The following is a 19,619-nucleotide window of genomic DNA, read 5'->3' on the forward strand; positions in this document are numbered from 1 at the left end:
AGGGATGTGGGGAAGTGGCAGGTGGGTGGAGAGGAATCAATGATCAGATCAGCCATGATCTTATTGAATGGTGGAGCAGGATCGACAGGCCAGATGGCCGACTCCTGCTCTTATTTCTCATGTCCTTGTGATCTAAATGTGATAATTTTTAGAAGTCTCAATGTCAGTGGCATTTCAGAACTGTTAATACATGGGTTTTACAGCAAACAAAGCAGAAGTCCACCCCTCAAAGTTTGGGGGCACTTTTATGGGCAGAGACTCTGGTTCTGGTAGCATGATGCTGGAGTCTTACAAATGGTGCAAAATGAGTAGCGTTGGATCAGGTGTAAATTTAAAATGTAGGCATGCAGCACAGTAACAGGTACTTTCAGCCTACGAGTTCATGCCACCCAATTACACCCATTTGACCTACAACCCCGGGTACGTTTTGAAGGGAAACTGGAGCATCCGGTGGAAACCCACCAGTCACGGGGGGAAAATACAAAGTATTCATAGATGGCGTGGGATCTGAACCCCGGTCCTGATCGCTGGCGCTGTAACAGTTACACTAACCACTACGCCGACCCTGCTGGCCAATCCATTTTGTTTCTTTCCCCATCTTCAGTTCCAGTGAAGTTTGAAAATGGATCAATGTGTGGTGGGTCAGATCTAACAACACAACACAGATCCATTCCTGAAATCCCAGCCTCAACAAATGGTTATGGTAAGGATGGAATGTGCTCCGTTTGTATAGTCAGTGCTGGCTCTATATCAGAGGAGGCCAACTAGACCACAACCCTTGCCCTATAATGTCTTGCATTTCAACGCTTATCCAGCTCCCTTTTCAATGCCTTGTTTACTGCACTCTATTAACATTCTCCCTGACCCTGTTGCTCCTTTTACACACTGAGACTTTTTATTACTGCCTCCAATTTGCTTCAATCAGATTTTTTTTTACCTGGAATAGGATCAATATGGTTTTTTTTAAACAAATCCAATAAAAGTCCGACAAAAAGAAAATTCCCAAATGCAACCTAACTTCAATGATCCAGTACATCATGGTGTTCAGGTTTTTGTAAGTCAAGCTCTTTTGATTTAGCAAGTCCAATATGTTTAAATGTTTGTTTGGAATTCGCATCACCAAAACAAAACAAAACAAGAATAATACCAAAGGTCATATACACTTTGGGCATCAGACAGCCAAGTAGCACATTCGCTTTCACTGCACCCTGAGGATGACTGAGCAGCTGGTGCGACACAATCAAATGTTTCCTCTAAATATCTGCAGAGTTAAAGAACATATTCCAGTCTCGGGCTATTTTTAATCTTAACATGGCATCTCTGCCAGTTACCCAATTCCCTTGTTAAAGGAAGTGTAATGATAGTGATCATGGTTGCAATGCAACTAGAAATGCCTTACTGTTTGATTAGACTTGGCTGCCAGCAGGGGGCTGACACATAGTATGTTGTATCTGTAATGGAGTCTTGCAGCCTCATGGTGCTGCTAAGAACAACGTTAAAGTAAAGAATCTTTTCCTTCATCCATGTGTTGTCGAAGAGCTCACACATACAAATACAAGATGAAACATGGTGTCAGAAGTGGGATGAAAGAAATTAAAAGGAAATACTTTAAAGGGTAAAAATGAAAGGACAATTAAAAGCCATGTCATTGATGCGGTACATAACACCTACCAAACAAGTGCCCAACATATGGTAAAACACGCTGTATGTGCAACAAAAGCAACCATTATGCCTGTTGCCGTAGGAACCAAGTGCAACAAAGCAAGGTTCATGCAGTAGATGAAAGGGAGATAGAGGAATTCTATGTAGATGTTGTGACTGAAAACAAGAGAGAAAACAGAGACTGGACGTTGAGATTAAAAGTGAATGACACATCTTTGGCTTGGCTTCGCGGACGAAGATTTATGGAAGGGTAAATGTCCATGTCAGCTGCAGGCTCGTTTGTGGCTGACAAGTCCGATGCGGGACAGGCAGACACGGTTGCAGCGGTTGCAAGGGAAAATTGGTTGGTTGGGGTTGGGTGTTGGGTTTTTCCTCCTTTGTCTTTTGTCAGAGAGGTGGGCTCTGCGATCTTCTTCAAAGGAGGTTGCTGCCGCTGAACTGTGAGGCGCCAAGATGCACGGTTTGAGGCGATATCAGCCCACTGGCAGTGGTCAATGTGGCAGGCACCAAGAGATTTCTTTAGGCAGTCATTGTACCTCTTCTTTGGTGCACCTCTGACACGATGGCCAGTGGAGAGCTCGCCATATAACACGATCTTGGGAATGCGATGGTCCTCCATTCTGGAGACGTGACCTACCCAGCGCAGTTGGATCTTCAACAGCGTGGGTCGATGCTGTCGGCCTCTGCCATCTCGAGTACTTCGATGTTAGGGATGAAGTCGCTCCAATGAATGTTGAGGATGGAGCGGAGACAACGCTGGTGGAACCGTTTTAGGAGACGTAGGTGATGCCGGTAGAGAACCCATGATTCGGAGCCGAACAGGAGTGTGGGTATGACAACGGCTCTGTATACGCTTATCGTTGTGAGGTTTTTCAGTTGGTTGTTTTTCCAGACTCTTTTGTGTAGTCTTCCAAAGGTGCTATTTGTCTTGGCGAGTCTGTTGTCTATCTCGTTGTCAATCCTTGCATCTGATGAAATGGTGCAGCCAAGGTAGGTAAACTGGTTGACCGTTTTGAGTTTTGTGTGCCCGATGGAGATGTGGGGGGGCTGGTAGTCATGGTGGGGAGCTGGCTGATGGAGGACCTCAGTTTTCTTCAGGCTGACTTCCAGGCCAAACATTTTGGCAGTTTCCGCAAAACAGGACGTCAAGCGCTGAAGAGCTGGCTGTGAATGGGCAACTAAAGCGGCATCATCTGCAAAGAGTAGTTCACGGACAAGTTGATATTGTGTCTTGGTGTGAGCTTGCAGGCGCCTCAGATTGAAGAGACTGCTATCTGTGCGGTACCGGATGTAAACAGCGTCTTCATTGTTGAGGTCTTTCATGGCTTGGTTCAGCATCATGCTGAAGAAGATTGAAAAGAGGGTTGGTGCGAGAGCGCAGCCTTGCTTCACGCCATTGTTAATGGAGAAGGGTTCAGAGAGCTCATTGCTGTATCTGACCCGACCTGTTGGTGCAGTTGGATAACCATGTTGAGGAACTTTGGGGGGCATCCGAGGCGCTCTAGTATTTGCCAAAGCCCTTTCCTGCTCACGGTGTCGAAGACTTTGGTGAGGTCAACAAAGGTGATGTAGAGTCCTTTGTTTTGTTCTCTGCACTTTTCTTGGAGCTGTCTGAGGGCAAAGATCATGTCAGTAGTTCCTCTGTTTGCGCGAAAGCCGCACTTTGATTCTGGGACAACATTCTCGGCGACACTAGGTATTATTCTATTTAGGAGAATCCTAGCGAAGATTTTGGCTGCAATGGAGAGCAGCGTGATTCCCCTGTAGTTTGAGCAGTCTGATTTCTTGCCTTTGTTTTTGTACAGGGTGATGATGATGGCATCACGAATGTCCTGAGGCAGTTTTCCTTGGTCCAAACAAAGCTTGAAAAACTCATGCAGTTTGGCATGCAGAGTTTTGCCGCCAGCCTTCCAGACCTCTGGAGGGATTCCATCCATACCTGCTGCTTTGCCACTTTTCAGTTGTTCAATTGCCTTATATGTCTCTTCCCGGGTGAGGACCTCATCCAGCTCTAGCCTTTGGGGCTGTTGAGGGAGCTGGAGCAGGGCAGAATCTTGGATTGAGTGGTTGGCACTGAAAAGAGATTGGAAGTGTTCTGACCATTGGTTGAGGATGGAGATCTTGTCGCTGAGGAGGACTTTGCCGTCTGAGCTGTGCAGCAGGCTTTGGACTTGGGGTGAGGAGCCGTACACAGCCTTTAGAGCCTTGTAAAAACCCCTGAAGTCGCCAATGTCCGCGCTGAGCTGGGTTCATTTGGCGAGGCTAGTCCACTACTCATTTTGGATCTCCCAGAGTTTGCGCTGAAGATGGCTGCATGCGCGACGGAAGGCTTGTTTCTTCTCTGGCCAGGACGGCTTTGAAAGGTGAGCCTGGTGAGCAGCTCGCTTCTTTGCCAGCAGCTCCTGGATTTCCTGGCTGTTTTCATCAAACCAGTCCTTGTTTTTCCTGGAGGAGAAGCCCATACCTCTTCAGTGGATTGCAGTATGGTAGTCTTCAGCTGATCCCAGAGGGTTTCAGGGGACGAGTCCGTGAGGTGGATTGCATCGTCGAGCTTTGCTTTGAGGTTTGCCTGGAAGTTTCCTCTCACTTCGTCTGACTGCAGGTTTCCAACATTGAACCTCTTTCTGGGGGCTTTATTGTTCCTGGCCTTTGGCTTGAAGTGAAGGTTGAGCTTCCAGCGAACCAGCCGGTGGTCAGTGTGGCATTCCGCACTGGGCATGACCCTGGTGTGGAGCACATCTCGTTTGTCTCTTTCTCGCACCAGGACGTAGTCCAGGAGGTGCCAGTGTTTGGATCGGGGATGCATCCAGGTAGTCTTCAGGCTGTCCCTCTGCTGAAAAAGGGTGTTTGTAATGACAAGCCGCTATTCTGCGCAGAGCTCCAACAGAAGGCTCCCATTGTCGTTGCACTTGCTGACACCATGCTTGCCCAGGATTCCTGGCCAAGTTTCTGAGTCTTTGCCGACGCGAGCGTTGAAGTCGCCAAGGATGACAACCTTGTCGGCTGTAGGGGTGCGTTGAATGAGGTTGCGCAGGTCAGTTAAGATCTTGTTCTTTTCTGCTGGTTCCGCCTGGAGGGTTGGAGCATAGACACTGATGAGGGTGATGCTACGCTTGTTTTGAAGGGGTAGTCGCATGGACATGATCCGGTCCGAGTGGCCTGTCGGGAGGTTTTCGAGTTTGGAGGCAATGGAGTTCTTGACCATGAAGCCTACACCAGATAGGGGTCATTCATCCATAGGCTTGCCTGACCAGTAGATCAGTTAAATTGGATACTGGTGCAGAGACTGATTTTAAGAAGATTAGACCTAGACCAAAGATGTATGGAACAAAAGTGAAGGTGACAGGATATTCAGGTACTGATATACCAGTGCAAGGAGAATGCATGGTCAAAGTGAAACTCAAGGACAAAGAGCACATGCTAGCATTCATCGTGGTATCAAAGGATGTATAGGCCATACTAGGTTTAACAGCTTGTGAGAAACTGAACCTGGTAAAAAGAGTCTTTGTTGTGGAAAGTGAAGAAGAGACAGTCTATGATGAACTCTTGAAAGAGTACAATTACCTATTTCAGGGTCTAGGCTGCCTTCCAGGAGAACACATGATAAACATGTGCCACCGATAATACATCCATGCAGAAAAGTTCCATTTGCGCTTCAAAAGCAACTAAAAGCAGAGATGGACAGGATGGAAAACCTGAACATGATTTAGAAGATAGATGAGCCAACGGAGTAGGTGGGTTCATTAATCGTGGCCAAAAAGAATGGAAAGCTTAGAATTTGCTTGCATCCAAGACACATGAAGAAATCATTTTGCAGTTTGTAAATGCAAAATTTTTTAGCAAGTTAGGTGCATCATCAGAATTTTGGCAGTTAAAATTGGATGAAGCAAGTTCAATACTGTGCCCATTCAATAGTCCATTCGGCAGATACAGATTTTTAAGGTGACCATTCAGAATTGCCTCAGCTCCTGAAATGTACCACAAAACTATCCATATGGTCTATGAGCACCTGGACGGAGTTGATACCTCAATGGATGACATCGTAGTATGGGGAACGACGAAAATGGAGCAAGATGAGAGACTAAGGAAATTGCTGGAAGCAACAAGGAAAGCAAAGCTGAAACTGAATAGAGAGAAATGCCAGATCGGGGTGACAGAACTAACATTTGTAGGAGATATTATTGGCAGTGAGGGCATCAGACCAGATCCCAGACAGGTGTCCACCATTGGGAACATGCCAAGGACACAATACAAAAAGGTCGTACAGAGGTTTAATGGAATGGTCAACTATATGGGTAAATTCATATCCAACCTCTCAGAAAAGATGGCTCCATTGAGAAGACTAACAGAAAAGAACATTGAATGGGAGTGGAATCATGAGCATGAAAAGTCATGGAGCGAATTAAAGAAACTGGTCACAGAGGAACCAGTTCTGAGGTTTTACGACACAGTGAGACCCATCAAGATTTCATCAGATGCATCACATAGTGGGCTCAGTGCAGTTCTTCTGCAAAAATATGTTGACTAGCAACCCATTGCATTTCAACTCAAATTGAAAAGGAGCTGCTCAGCATCACATGCACCTGTGAAAGATTTCATCAGTTTGTGTCAGGTCAAGCAATCAGTGTAGAGACTGACCATAAGCCCTTGATTGCATTGTTCCAAAAGCCATTAAATGAATGTCCATTTAGAATGTAAAGAATGATGATCAGGCTGCAATGCTATACACTGAACGTGGCGTACACTCCGGGTAAGCTAACATACGCAGCAGGAATGTTGTCTAGAGCTGTTGACATGAGAGAGCCCGCAAACACCAAAATGGATGAAGACATGAATGCCTTTGTGGACATGATCACAAGTACACTACCCATATCAGATGCAAAAATGAAGCTCATAAAGTCTGAGACAAACAAAGATGAAACACTGAGACAACTGAGAAAAAACATCTTGAATGGATAGCTCAACATGAAGCAGGACTGCTCACCTGACATTGCAGAGTACTGGAACTGCAGGGCGGCACTATCAGTGGTTGAAGACATAATCTACAAAGGAAATAAAATCCTTATCCCAAAGAGTCTGAGAAAAGCAATGCTAAAAATGATCCATGAAGGACATCTCTGAATTGAAAGTGTAAGAAAGGAGCATGAGAGGTGATGTACTGGCCAAGAATCAACAATGATGTAACAAATGAAGTGTCAAACTGTACAATAAGATGGAAATATCCAGCAAGCAATCCTGCAGAACCACTAAAGCCGCACCCAGCACCATAAAGACCTTACCAGAAGGTAGGCGCTGACCTATTCGAATGTCAAGGAAAGGACTATCTTGTAATCACAGACTATTACTCCCTGTATCCAGAGGTGTGTAAAATGAACACCACCATTGCAGATGCTGTAATAACAGATATGAAAGCCATATTCTCCAGACATGGCATGGCAAGTGAGATCTTCACAGACAATGGACCCCAGTTTTGCAATTTAAAGTTCCGACAGTTTGCCAAAAAGTGGGACTTTGTACAAACCACGTCAAGTCCTCATTTTCCACAGTCCAATGGTCTAGTGAAAAAATCAGTACAGTCAGCAAAAAGACTGATGAACAAGGCAAAAGACAGTGGAACAGACTTCTACAAGAGCATGCTAGTATACTGCACAAAGACACTCGAGTGTGGTTTGTCACCAGCATAACTCCTGATGGGATGTAAACTAAGATCAAACCTACCCATTCAGGAGAACCTCCTAAAAACAAAAGAGGGGGAGAAAGTGAGGAAGTTCAAAGAACAACAGAAAGAAAAGCAAAAGTATTATTTTGACAGAGGAACAAAAAACCAACCGGAACTCTGCACTGGTGACCAAGTAAGGCTAAAAGACAAAATGAACTTATGAACTTAGAAGGGAACTGTTGTTAGTGAAGTCCAACCAAGATCATACACCATTCAGACAGATGAAGGTGCAGTTCTGCAAAGAAATCATCGAGACCTTCAAATGGGACCAGCCACAGTAGATGGAAAGACGGATACTGTTGAACATCCTGAAGGCACATCTGAGAAGACATATTCTGAGGCAACAACTCTGGTTCAAGGACAATCGATCAGGAAATCGTCAAGATACGTGAATCCTCCTAAGAGACTCATTGAGCAAATATAAAGAATGAAGTCATACTATCTTATTTGCTCTTCAAGTTTTAGGGATGTAAATGTGAAAACACAAAACAAGTATAAAAAATGTTAACAATGTTGATAATAATGAAAATGTAAGTTCCTGATGTTAAAGGTAAAATTGCAGAGTTATCAAAGAAAACATGTTGGTTAAAAGTAAGCTCTTTTTTAAGAAAGGGAGATGTAATGATAGTGATCATGGTTGCAGGGCAACTAGCAATGCCTTACTGTTTGATTAGACTTGGCTGCCAGCAGGGGGCTGACACACAGTATGCTGTATCTATAATGGAGACTTGCAGCCTCATGGCCTGCCTCATGTGCTGTTTACAATTACATTAAAGTAAAGATCCTTTTCCTTCATCCATGTCTGGTCTTAAGAACTCGCGCATACAAATACAAGATGAAACAGGAAGAGGATTGGATCTCTGGGAATTTTCAACCTCATGGCATTGTTAAATCCTTGCATTGTTCTTGTGTTATTGCAAATGTCCTTTCAGATCACACTTTTTAACAATGCCACAGCTGGCTGAGAGTATACCCAGACTCTCAGATGTGAAAATCAAGCAGCCATACAGACATGCAGCACAATAATAGGCCCTTTCGGCTGATGTGTCTTGCCTTCCAATTACATCCCCTTAACCTACAATCCCTGGGACGTTCCGAGGCACAGCAATAAATCTACACAAATGTATGTGAATGCAAAGGATAAAACAGTTGGAGTATATGATCCCACTCCCCACCACCTCACCACATCCATGGAATTATAAAAATAGGACTGAATTTAAAATTCAATTAAAAAAAAATAGGCTTCTTCACTAGTACAGATGGGAAAAAACACTCCCATGGGCTAAACAGTGCAGGGAATATAATCCACCACTGCTCATTATCCAGTTACCTTCTCCTGGAAAACTACATGTGGCAAGAGGTAGAAATAGTGATTGGGGGTGAACTATAGAACTACGGTTAGACTGGCCCGCTGGCATTCCTCTGTCTGTACACCAAGATGAATAATGACCTGTTGTGTGTGTCAGGGTGGGAGAATTATACCCAGGAATTATCATCTCAGGATGGAAGGGTTACAAGTAATTGGGGGAAAATAAACTGGCCTGTGGAACAGAATGTCCCACGTAGAGGTGGCTGGCATCATTGATGCCCCACTGCTGAAACAGTGAAAGACCAAAATTGTCTGGATCAGGACCACTCTTTTGTCCTCACCAACCACCCATGCTTCTTCACATCAGAGATGTTCTACAAACAACGTGGCTTTCCCTCTACCATCAACTCGTCACTCACTTGCATATCCTCCATTACCCACACATCTGCCCTGACCCCTCCGCCCCCACGCGCAACAAGGACAGGTCCTCTCCTACCACCCCGCCAGCCTCTGCATCCAACACATTCTCCTCTGCCATTTCTGCCATCTATTCCGTGATCCCACCACTTGTCACATATTCCCGTCTCCTCCCCTCTTTGCCTTCCACAAGCACCACTCCCTCCGCGACTCCCTTGTCCACTCCTCCCTCCCCACCAATTGTCCCCTTGGGACCTACAGGAGATGCTCGACCTGCACCCACACCTCTTCCCTCATCACAGTTCAGGACCCCAAACAGTCCTTCCAAGTGAAGCAACATTTCACTTGTGAATCTGCAGGGGTCGTTTACTATATCTGATGCTCCCACTGTGGTCTCCTCTACATCAGAGAGACTGGATGCAGACTGGGAGATCACTTTGTTGAGCACCTTAACTCTATCTGCTACAATAGCGTGGATCTCTGAGTAGCCACCCATTTCAAATCTCCATCCTATTCCTTTGCCAACATGTCTGTCCATGGTCTCATGTACTGCCAGACTAAGACCACTTGTAAATTGGAGGAACAACACTTCATCTTCCAATTGGGCATCTTCCAAACTGGATGCCATTAATTTCATTAAAACCCCCTCCCCCTCACTTCTTCCCTTGTCGTCTCTCCATTCCGTCACCTTTCACACGGACATGATAAATTCCATTTACTGTAAATATTCATGTATAATGCATTTCATATATAATACGACCCCACATTTTTGAGGGGAAAAAGAGGGAAAATTTTTACCCCGGTGTATGATACAACCTCACTCTCCTCGCCTGCCCAAGTTGCACTGCCATCTCTCTCCCCCTTGCCTGCCCAAATCACACTGATGACTCTCTCCCCGCCCGCCCGAGTCGCGCTGGCGTCTCTCTCCCCTCTCACCCGCCCGAATCATGCTGGTGTCTCTCCCCCCACTTGCCCACCTGAGTCAAGCTGCCATCTCTCCCCTACACCCCCCAGTCCTGCTGTCGTCAATATAGGCGGCTGCTGATAATCTTATCATTAAACCTCGCAGATTTTTTAAAAAATTATAACCTTGTGTATAATGTGAACCCCCCTACTTTGGGCTCAAATTTTTGTACCAAAATTTTAACATTATACTCAAATATTTACAGTAGTCCCTTATCACATCCAATTAGCACCTTTTGTTGGTCTGGATTCCTCCCCCCATTGTTTGAATTCTGAGACGCTGCGATTTCCTGTTTCTCCCTTTTCTAATTTTTCCCTGAAGAAGAGCTCAGGCCTGAATCATCAGCGATGTAACCTTGTCTCCCATAGATGCTGAAAAGACCAGCTGAGATCCTCCAGCATTTCGGTGTTTTCACTCCTTTAACAGGCCCTGAAGTTGTAAGTAGTTCCTGAACTACTAAAACTCAAATAATCTCATGTTCGCTTTCTCATATGTTGCAAATGAATGTGTAACTAAGACCCCATTCCCTTGCTCAGGATTAATCCAATCCTACAAGAACAACAATATACAGATTGTGTTGAAAGGTCATCAATAAAACATTAAACTATTGTGTTTCATGTATGGTTCCCATATTTGTTCGAATATTGTGATGTGATTTCTTAAATTTTATGTTATATTTTTCTAATGGAATACATTTATTTATTTTTATGTACCATTGTTGTATTCTCAAGTTGTCTTCTAATTTCCAGGTTGACATAATACATTTTTTTGCTACAGCTAGGGCTATCATAATAAATCTTTTTTGTGCTCCATCCAAATCGAGTCCAAATTCTTTATTTCTTATATTACTTAGAAGGAAGATCTCTGGGTTTTTTGGTATATTGCTTTTTGTGATTTTATTTAATATCTGGTTTAGATCTCCCCAAAATTTTTTCACTTTCTCACATGCCCAAATTGCATGTAAATTTGGGAACTGTACATGAAACACAACAAAGAAATCCTACCACGGACCTCCACCACCTAAAATGACAGAAGGAGAAGACAACAAAATGAACTGACTCAATATATAAAAGTAAAAGACAAAAATTTCTTGTTTATTTTTATTGTGACAACATTGTTTAACGGATTTAATGTATCATATAGATTGAACTTTGAATAAATGGGAAGGGGGGGTGAGGGAGGGAAGGAAGGGAAAGGAAGGGGGAAAAAGGGGAGAAAATAACACTATATATTCAAGAGAAAAATGTCTGTATATATTTTGGTCAGTATGGTTCATAGTGTGCAAAAATATATGTATATATACACACAGACACACACATATATATATTATATATATAAATAAATAAATAGAACATTAAACAGGCAAGTCTGCAGATAAAACCCCATCTCTTGTTTCTTTCTCTACAGATGTTGCTTAACCTATTGAGTAGTTTTAGCATTTGGTGTTTAGATTTCAGATTTCCTGCAGCTTCAGTTTGTTATCCTTCCTGATATCAAAATCAACTGGAGAAAGGTGTTCCCATTTTCAGCTCTGCCTCAGGCCCAGGTGGGGAAGGTGTGCCATCACCAACCTGCAGACCTGGCACCAATTCTATTTTCAAAAATAAACTTTATTCACAATAAGATTATTTACAAAAGAAAACAAAGCTTCCTTCATGTTATACTAATACATTCCATATAACCATATAACAATTATAGTATGGAAACAGGCCATCTTGGCCCATCTAGCCTGCACCAATTTAAGTGATCTCTTCTAATCCCACCTACCTGCTCCCTGTCCATAATCCTCCAATCCCCTCGCATCCATGCATTCATCCAACCTTCTCTTTTGCTCCCTGTTCCTGGAGTCTGGGGAAGTGGCCTCTGTTCTGTTCCTGGTCTCCTGGAGTTGGGGTAATGGCCTCTGTTCTGTTCCTCATCTCATAGAGTCTGGGGTTATGGCCTCAATTATGCTCCCAGTCTCCTGGTCTCCAGGGCAATGGTCTCTGTTCTGTTGCTGGTCTCCTGGAGTCCAGGATAATGGCCACTGAACTGCTCCCAATCTCCTGGAGCTGGGAGGTGATGGCCTCTGCCTGACTGCTGGGGGTTTCTGGAGGATGTACGTCCCACAGATGGGCTTACTCATAACCCTTTGTCCTCTTCTTTCTCCTTCACCTTGACGCTTCCTCTTCTTTTGTCGGACACTCATGCTGGCTTCATCTTCAGACAAGAGGTTGCTGGTTTCTCTTTGCACCTTGATCTTTTTCTTCCCACTGTTCTTTGTCTTGGTTGCTAGTTACTTCCATGGGACCTTTTGGGTTTTCTTTCTTTTTTTGACCATCTTCCATTTTTCATCCGCAGCTCTCTCCTTCATGGACCCTACCTCCTCAGGAGGGCCCTCTGGCCTCGTGGTTTGGGTTTGACAATTGGAGGTAGAGATGCCTGGGGTCTCGTCACTCCCCCTAATCTCAATCTCTACCAGGGTCTCTTTCACAGTTGAGGTTGAGGGGGAATTGATCTTGCTGGGGATGGTGATATTGGCCTGGGCCGAAGTGATGCCTGCTTTGGGCAGAAGTGGCCTGCTTCCTCAGGTAAGTTGCAGCTCTTGCTCACTGAACAGTCCTTGGTCTTGTGGCCTTCCTGCTTGCAGTTCTTACAGATGACTTCTAGGCACTGAGGTGTCACATGCCTAGGTTTGAAGTCCTGGACTGTCCAGAATAGAGCAAGTACCCACGGTTCCCTCCAATGCCAAAAACCGAGGGGAGAGGGGTGGATGATGGCCCTTTCACTGACCTCACTCAGCTTTACCTTCACTTGGCATTTGCTGGCTCAGATTCCAACATGCCTTTGATGTCCACACAGGTCCCTATCCCCTCAACATAACAGCCCAGGAAAGTCAGCACATCCATGACTGGCTCAAGTGCATTGAACATGTGTACTGTTATCACCTGCTCCTTCTGCGCTGGAAGGGTGAAGTCCCTTGAATAGCGAGCTGAAAGCCATGGCCCCCTTCTTCTGGAGCATCCTCTGCTATCCCAGTCACATTAAAGTGACTGCTGTCTGCAGTATCTTCGAGGAAATGGATACCCTTCACCTCAAACTTGCAGCATTCCTGACTAAGAGGTCCCGGGAAAACGGGAAACTTTTGCTTATGTCGTTCACTGTCACATTGATGGTGCTTTGAACCCTTCGCCCTCCCAAGGAGTTTGCTGCTGGATCCAATTCATGAGTCTGATGGAGGTGGCTTACTGCTGTGGCATTACACCAATCCCGCAATCAGCATGGATCCACCCTACGCCAGCCTGCCTACTCACACCTGATGATCTCTTCCACTTCAACAGCCCTCTTATTGTCTTCCTATTCTTTCCTCTTTCTTACAGAGACAGCTCCTCACAGATCTGGTTGCTCAGCTCACAGCAGACGAACTTCACTTGATCTTAGTCAAAACGCTTGGCACCAATGAAATGGGTTGGCTTCACGAGCCCCAAAATAATTCACAAATATGATCAACCTTCCTCCCTCAAGGTTACAATCAGGATCTGACCTTTAACTTTTGGGAAAATTGAATCTACAACAAAGCCCTTCTCACCAACTTATACAAATATACGCCTGACCCTAAGCTCTTTGCTTAATATAGCAGATAGCCTTTCAACAAAGCCATGCAAAACTATTCCATTAATTTCTAACTCTAGTCATCTGTTAGGACAGAGAAGAGGCCAACATTTTTTCTTGGAGAGTTTGAATCTTTCGGTCCTCGGAAAAGCAGTGGAGGAAGAGTCGGAGTGTTTTTTTTAATTTAACGATATGGCATGGTAGGAGGCACTTCCGGCCCATGAAATCCATGCCACCCGATTATACCCAATTAACCTGGGATTTTGGAGAATTGGAGGAAACTTGGGAAAATCCCACACAGGTGGGGTCAACATGCAAACTCCTGACAGTCAGAGATGGATTCGAACTCAAGGCGCTGGGGATGTAATAAGTGTTGCGCTTTCCAAACTGCGCCGTTAGTTGATGTGTGAAGCAGGCTTCAGGGGCCAGGTGGCCTGCCCCGGATGTAAAGTTTGACGATCGGTACAGGGTGAGCATCAGGGATATGGAGTGGGTCGGGTCTCGAGGCGGGAGCAGTGGGTGCAAGAGGCCTACCTTGTCGCTAACCTTCCTCTTCGCAATTGAAGTCATCAGTCAGCCAGCAAGGAAGAAAAGGATAGATATCATATGAAACGTCTCCCAGTGTCCAAAATGAAACAAACTCCCCAGTAATCAAGGCATATTTAAATAAAATAAATCTTAACAACAAACCAGAAAAATGAAGCATCTAACTAGTCCAGCTGCTCAGTAATTGTGGAAACAAAATATAATTGGAAGTCACTCTTCCAAACAGTGATGGGAGAATGGATGGACAGAAACCAACGAAACACAAAGGGTGGGAATATGTCACCGTACATCATAGCTGGAAATGAAAAAAGCCCTGTACTTCAATGGGCATGTTCATTGGATGGGAAATAAAGTTTACATAATATAAGGACAATTTAATTCATTGGAGGATAAGTATTTTATCTCCTTAGTCTTTTGAATTTTTTTAACATCTTTTATAAAACAATTATTCACGTTTTCAGCGGTTAGGGCCTTGAGGTAGGTGTCTAATGGGCTCACTGCTGCCTTGAGCCAGGTTCTCTCGGGCGATGGGGATGCCTTCAGGATGTATTAAAACGAATGATCCAGGGAAATTAATGCGAGGTGGGGGTGGGGGGGAGGCACATGCACAATGACAGGACAGGGGTCGGGGGGGGTGCGGGGGGAAACAAAGCAGACTTGGGCCCTGGATCATCCCTGTGGTTTATCCTTCTGCTGTTCCCAGACATCTGATACTTCTGCCTGTCAATAGTGCTCAAGGACTGGTCAAAGATCAATGTGCTACATTGCATTTCAGTTTTAAAACTTCATTCAGTTAAATTAATTCAGGCTGTTCTAACAGCCTAAAGTAAGTTGTGAAATGGAGACCAGTTAATATTTACGTATCACTAGTTCTATTTGTTACTAAATTGCCCTTCTCTCTTTTCCACCAACATTTACGTGTTTAAAAGATGTGGCAACTTACATCAGCATGACCAGCTGCCTTGTTTGACAACAGAGTAATAAATAGGAAGTCGTGAATATAACCCAGAAGATCAAGCAACATCAGTGGCAAGAGAAACAGGGGCAACATTTAAAGTCGAGGATCTGGAAACTTAAGCCTGTTTCTCTTTCCACCAACACTGCTTCACCTACTGAAAGTCTTGTTTTTCTGTTTTGTTTGTTCCAGGATGTGTAGGTTTTGATTTTCATTGTTGAACTATTGGGTTAGTTTGACCAACCCTGGCAGAGTCAACACTGCAATTAAATGCCATTTAAATAGGGTTCAAAAATATATCGAGGACTGTTTCCATCCAACACACAGGATCTTTGATCCACTACCATTAGGAAGGAGGTACAGGGGTATCAAAATCAGGACTGTCAGGCTGGGAAATGGCTTCTTCCATAGGCTGAGAGATTGATGAATAGTAACCTGTAACTGAGTTAATCATACCAAAATATTGTTGGTATTTGTTTCAAAGGGGATTGTGTCTAAGAATAAAGAGGTGTTGATGAGACTCTATGGGGCACTGGTGAGACATTATTTGGAATAATTGTGTGCAGTTTTGGACCCCATAACTTAGAAAGGATATAGCAAGGTTGGAGAGGGTACAGAGGAGGTTTACCAGAATGATGCCAGGAATGAGAAGGCTAACATACAAGGAACGTTTAGCAGTTTTTGGACTCTATTCATTAGAGGGGATCTCATAGAAACATTTTGAATAATGAATGGGTTAAAACAGAGTGGATGTAAATAAGATGTTTCCCTGTTCGGTGATTCCAGGACAAGAGGTCACAGTTTTAGAATTAAAAAGTACCAATTTACAACAAAGATGAGGAGAAATTTCTTTAGCCAGAGGGTAGTGGATTTGTGGAATTCGTTGCCACATGCAGCCGTGGAGGCCCAGTCTTTGGGGGGATTTAAAGAGGGAATTGATAGGTATCTAATTAGTCAGGGTATCGAGGGATATGGGGAGAAGGCCAGAACTTGGAACTAGATGCGAGAACAGTTTATCTCAGGGAGGTTTCACAGAGCAGACTCGATGGGCCAAATGGCCTGCTTCTGTTCCTTTTTCTTGTGATCTTGTGATTTATATATACTTATTTAAATTATATCTTTATGTATTGATGCACCATCAATAATCACAAAAGACAGAAGTTGGGAAACTGACAGGCTTTTATTAACTAGACTGGAACAGCCGTCAACCTCATCGACTAATCAAGGCAGAGTAGAAAGGGGAGTATGCAAAGGACCATGGGTAGGATCAGTCTCAGGAGGCGTGTCCAACTGGCAGCAGCCAATTATTGCATAACAATGAGAAAAATGGTTGGAAAGGAGTGAAAGATAAAGGTAATGATCATCCGTATGTGTCTGCATAGGTTGATAATCACATCCTTGCAGGAGGAAGGAACGTTTGGTGGAAGAAATGATTGGCAGAGTTTGTAGCTCATCATTCCCCAGAGGCTGGTGGAGAAACTGTCCCCCCGGGACTCCACACCCCTCTCTGTAACTGGATCCTGGTCTTCCTAACAGAAAGACCATGGTCTGTCTGGGTCGGTAGCAGAATGTTGAGCTCCATCATGCTGAGCATTGGTGCACCTCAGGGCTGTGTGCTCAGTCCTGTTCATGCTACTGACCCATGACTGTATCACCAGATCCAGCTCCAACATTGTCATCAAGTTTGCAGATGACATAATAGTCGTTGACCTCATCAGCAACAACAATGAGTCTCACTACACAGAAGAAGTGGAAAATCTTGGTGAAATGGTGCGAGTAACAACCTGAGGCTCAACATGGACAAGACAAAGGAGATGATTGTGGACTTCAGGAGGACCAGGAATGACCACCCTCCAATACACATCAACAACTTTGTAATAGAGAGGGTAGAGAGCATCAAGTTCCTTCACTTGTCAACAGCGACAGCACCTCCTGAGAAGACTGAAGTGGGCAAGGCTACCGGCCAATATTACATCATTCTACAGGAGCTCTATCAAGAGGATCCTGGCTGACTGCATTACAGTGTGGTACGGTTGCTGCAGAGAAATGGATTGGAAGTCAATCTGCAGGACCATAGGAGTAGCAGAGAGGCTCTCTGGAGTCTCCCTTTCCCCATCTATGTGATCCACCAGGATCACTGGCTGAAGAGGCTGTGCAAAATCATTGAGGACCCTTTCCACCCTGCACACAGCATCTTTCAGCTGCTCCCATCGGGGAAGAGATACAGGAGTATCAGAGCCAGCACCAACAGGCCGATGAACAGCTTCTTCCCATGGGCAGTGAGAATGCTGAACAAGGAACTACTCACACTAACTATCTGAGACTCATGTGTACAAAACAATATTTTGTTAATTATTTGTATAAATAAAATACTTGTCCTGCATATGTATTATTTGTCTGAATATGTGTCTGCATGTTTTGCACTGAGGACCAGAGAACACGGTTCCATCGGGTTGTACTGGTACAATCAGATGACAATAAACTTGACTTGCATGAGGCTAACGGTGCAGTTGCTTAAGTGTGTGATTTGATGATAGCCTTACTGTAAAATCACGAAACCTTTGACCAACTGTTTCACTTGTGGCAAGGATCTGCTTGCCTCTGACCAGCTGCCTGAGGGCTTCCTCCCCTGTTGTGGGAAGAGGACTGTTTCCTTTTCTCCTTTCCTTCCACCCACCTTCCCCAAATTCAGCCAGTGGGATCTTTGCCGTGAATAGCCATGGATTTCAGGAAGCGGAGACTGACTTCTTACATTTACGAAGTACATCACATCTCTGAAGAGAAGGCAATCGTTCCACCTGCAGTAGCCAGCTTCAACTGGTGCTTGTCTCTCAGGAGATCAGGGCCTGGGGATGGACATCCTGCCCAGCAACGGGACAGATTAGTACACTTACTGCATAACTTGTGTGTGCATCTAATGTAAGTCAACAATGCCTGGGGTTAACCATGTATTGCCATTCCTGCGCATATTTGACAGCCTCAGTCAACGTCATCCCTCTCATCTTGTGTCTTTGTGACGTGCCGCAGACTGATTCTTGCTTCTTGTATTATCACTTCACTGACTCAAGGAGAAATTGCTTGTGAAAGTTTCCACTTTATTGTGAGGAGCGGCCATCAACTGCTGGAAGCACTGCCTCCTCAGGCTCAGTGGTCCGTGCCCCTCCACTGGCTACACATTTGAGTTTTTTTTTAAAAACCTTTCTTCGTGGACACTGTTCACTTTTCCAAAAATGAATGTACTTTCACTGCCAGCAATTAACGTTTGGGGTCACCTTCTACCTAAACATGACCAAACTGTTCTCTGCTTTTATTTTGAGGAATCTCTGGTAATCAACAATTTTATTTGAATGTTGATAAATTTTGCCTCATGATACAAAATTACAATGCGGTAAACCATATTCTCTTCGACCCAGCCCATTTGATGATAGTTTAAGCAAGAATACAGATAATTAGTATCTTGAATACTGATTACTCATCTAAGCTACTCAGAAAACAAACCAGCAAGAACAACGTAGGAAGTGGGTGTCAGGCGACATCACCATCCCCTCCCATCTGTTTTGGAAATTCCTTCATCGTTGCTGGTCTAAATTCTGGAGCTCCTGTCGGGGGTCTTGTACTTATTTGGGTTGGGAGTAGAGCCATTCACCGCTGGTGTTGTATCCAGAACGACGCGCGAGAGAAGTAACGTGCATGCACGGGTCAGTGCAAACACCGTGATGGACCACGTGCACGGCCACAGGAGGAGGAGGATAGGAGCCTTGCAGTCACCTGCGTGGGAGAGAGCCAATGAAAAGGGTGGGGTGGGGGGGTGGGGGCTTTGGTGAGAGATGTTTTATGGGAAGAGGAAGAGTTTTGTTGGAAAATAAAGAAGGTTGATGCCATGAAAAACGAGTGAGTGTGTTCTTTAATTCTGTGTGCATAGTATAACATAGTCTCTACAAGTGATGACCCCACATGGGTGCCTTTCTGAGTTAAAATGTAAAATTATAAGGATAAACCCATTATGGGGGAAGTTAGGGAGGTCAAACTTGAGGTTCTCCCCCCTTTTTACCAACAATGCACAGGCATGGATCATCCACGCACATTTCTCCTTGCTAAACGTGATAAGTTTGAAGATAAAATTGGGTTTGCTTGTGGAGTGACTCCTAGAGCCAATGGCCTGTGAAATGGAGGACGTTCTAGTTAATTCAGCTGAAAACGTCCCATACAACATCCTTAAGGCTGCTATTTTGGAGGGGACTCAGCCGTCCTGGGAATCTTGCATTGCCGAGCCGCCAGACAACAACAGCTGTTCCAGATGATGGGAAGATGGCGCAGGCTTGGACGGAGAAGAGATGGGAAGTTTGGAAGCAGAGATTCCTCTGCTGTTTGCCTCCTCAAATTCAAGTGTCTTTTGGGTGACCCCCCTCAGCGAGTTAGCGAGACATGCTAATCCCGTTATGTCCATGACCTTGGT

The 19,619-nt window shown here is 44.6% G+C and overlaps 1 protein-coding gene across 4 annotated transcripts in view; it reads right to left on the bottom strand.

Moving 5' to 3' along the window:
* Nucleotides 1-19,619, bottom strand: part of shtn3 (shootin 3) — a 151,125-nt gene that overhangs the window by 14,437 nt on the left and 117,069 nt on the right. For 3 of the 4 annotated variants that reach the window (XM_069899220.1, XM_069899218.1, XM_069899221.1), the window contains one exon: nt 14,197-14,214. The exons of the other annotated variant lie outside the window; for it this stretch is intronic. In XM_069899220.1, coding sequence (XP_069755321.1) covers nt 14,197-14,214 — 18 coding nt within the window. The remainder of the gene's footprint in view (nt 1-14,196; nt 14,215-19,619) is intronic. 4 annotated transcript variants of the gene reach the window in all.

Source organism: Narcine bancroftii, chromosome 9 (genome assembly GCF_036971445.1).
Source record: "Narcine bancroftii isolate sNarBan1 chromosome 9, sNarBan1.hap1, whole genome shotgun sequence".
NCBI lineage: Eukaryota > Metazoa > Chordata > Chondrichthyes > Torpediniformes > Narcinidae > Narcine > Narcine bancroftii.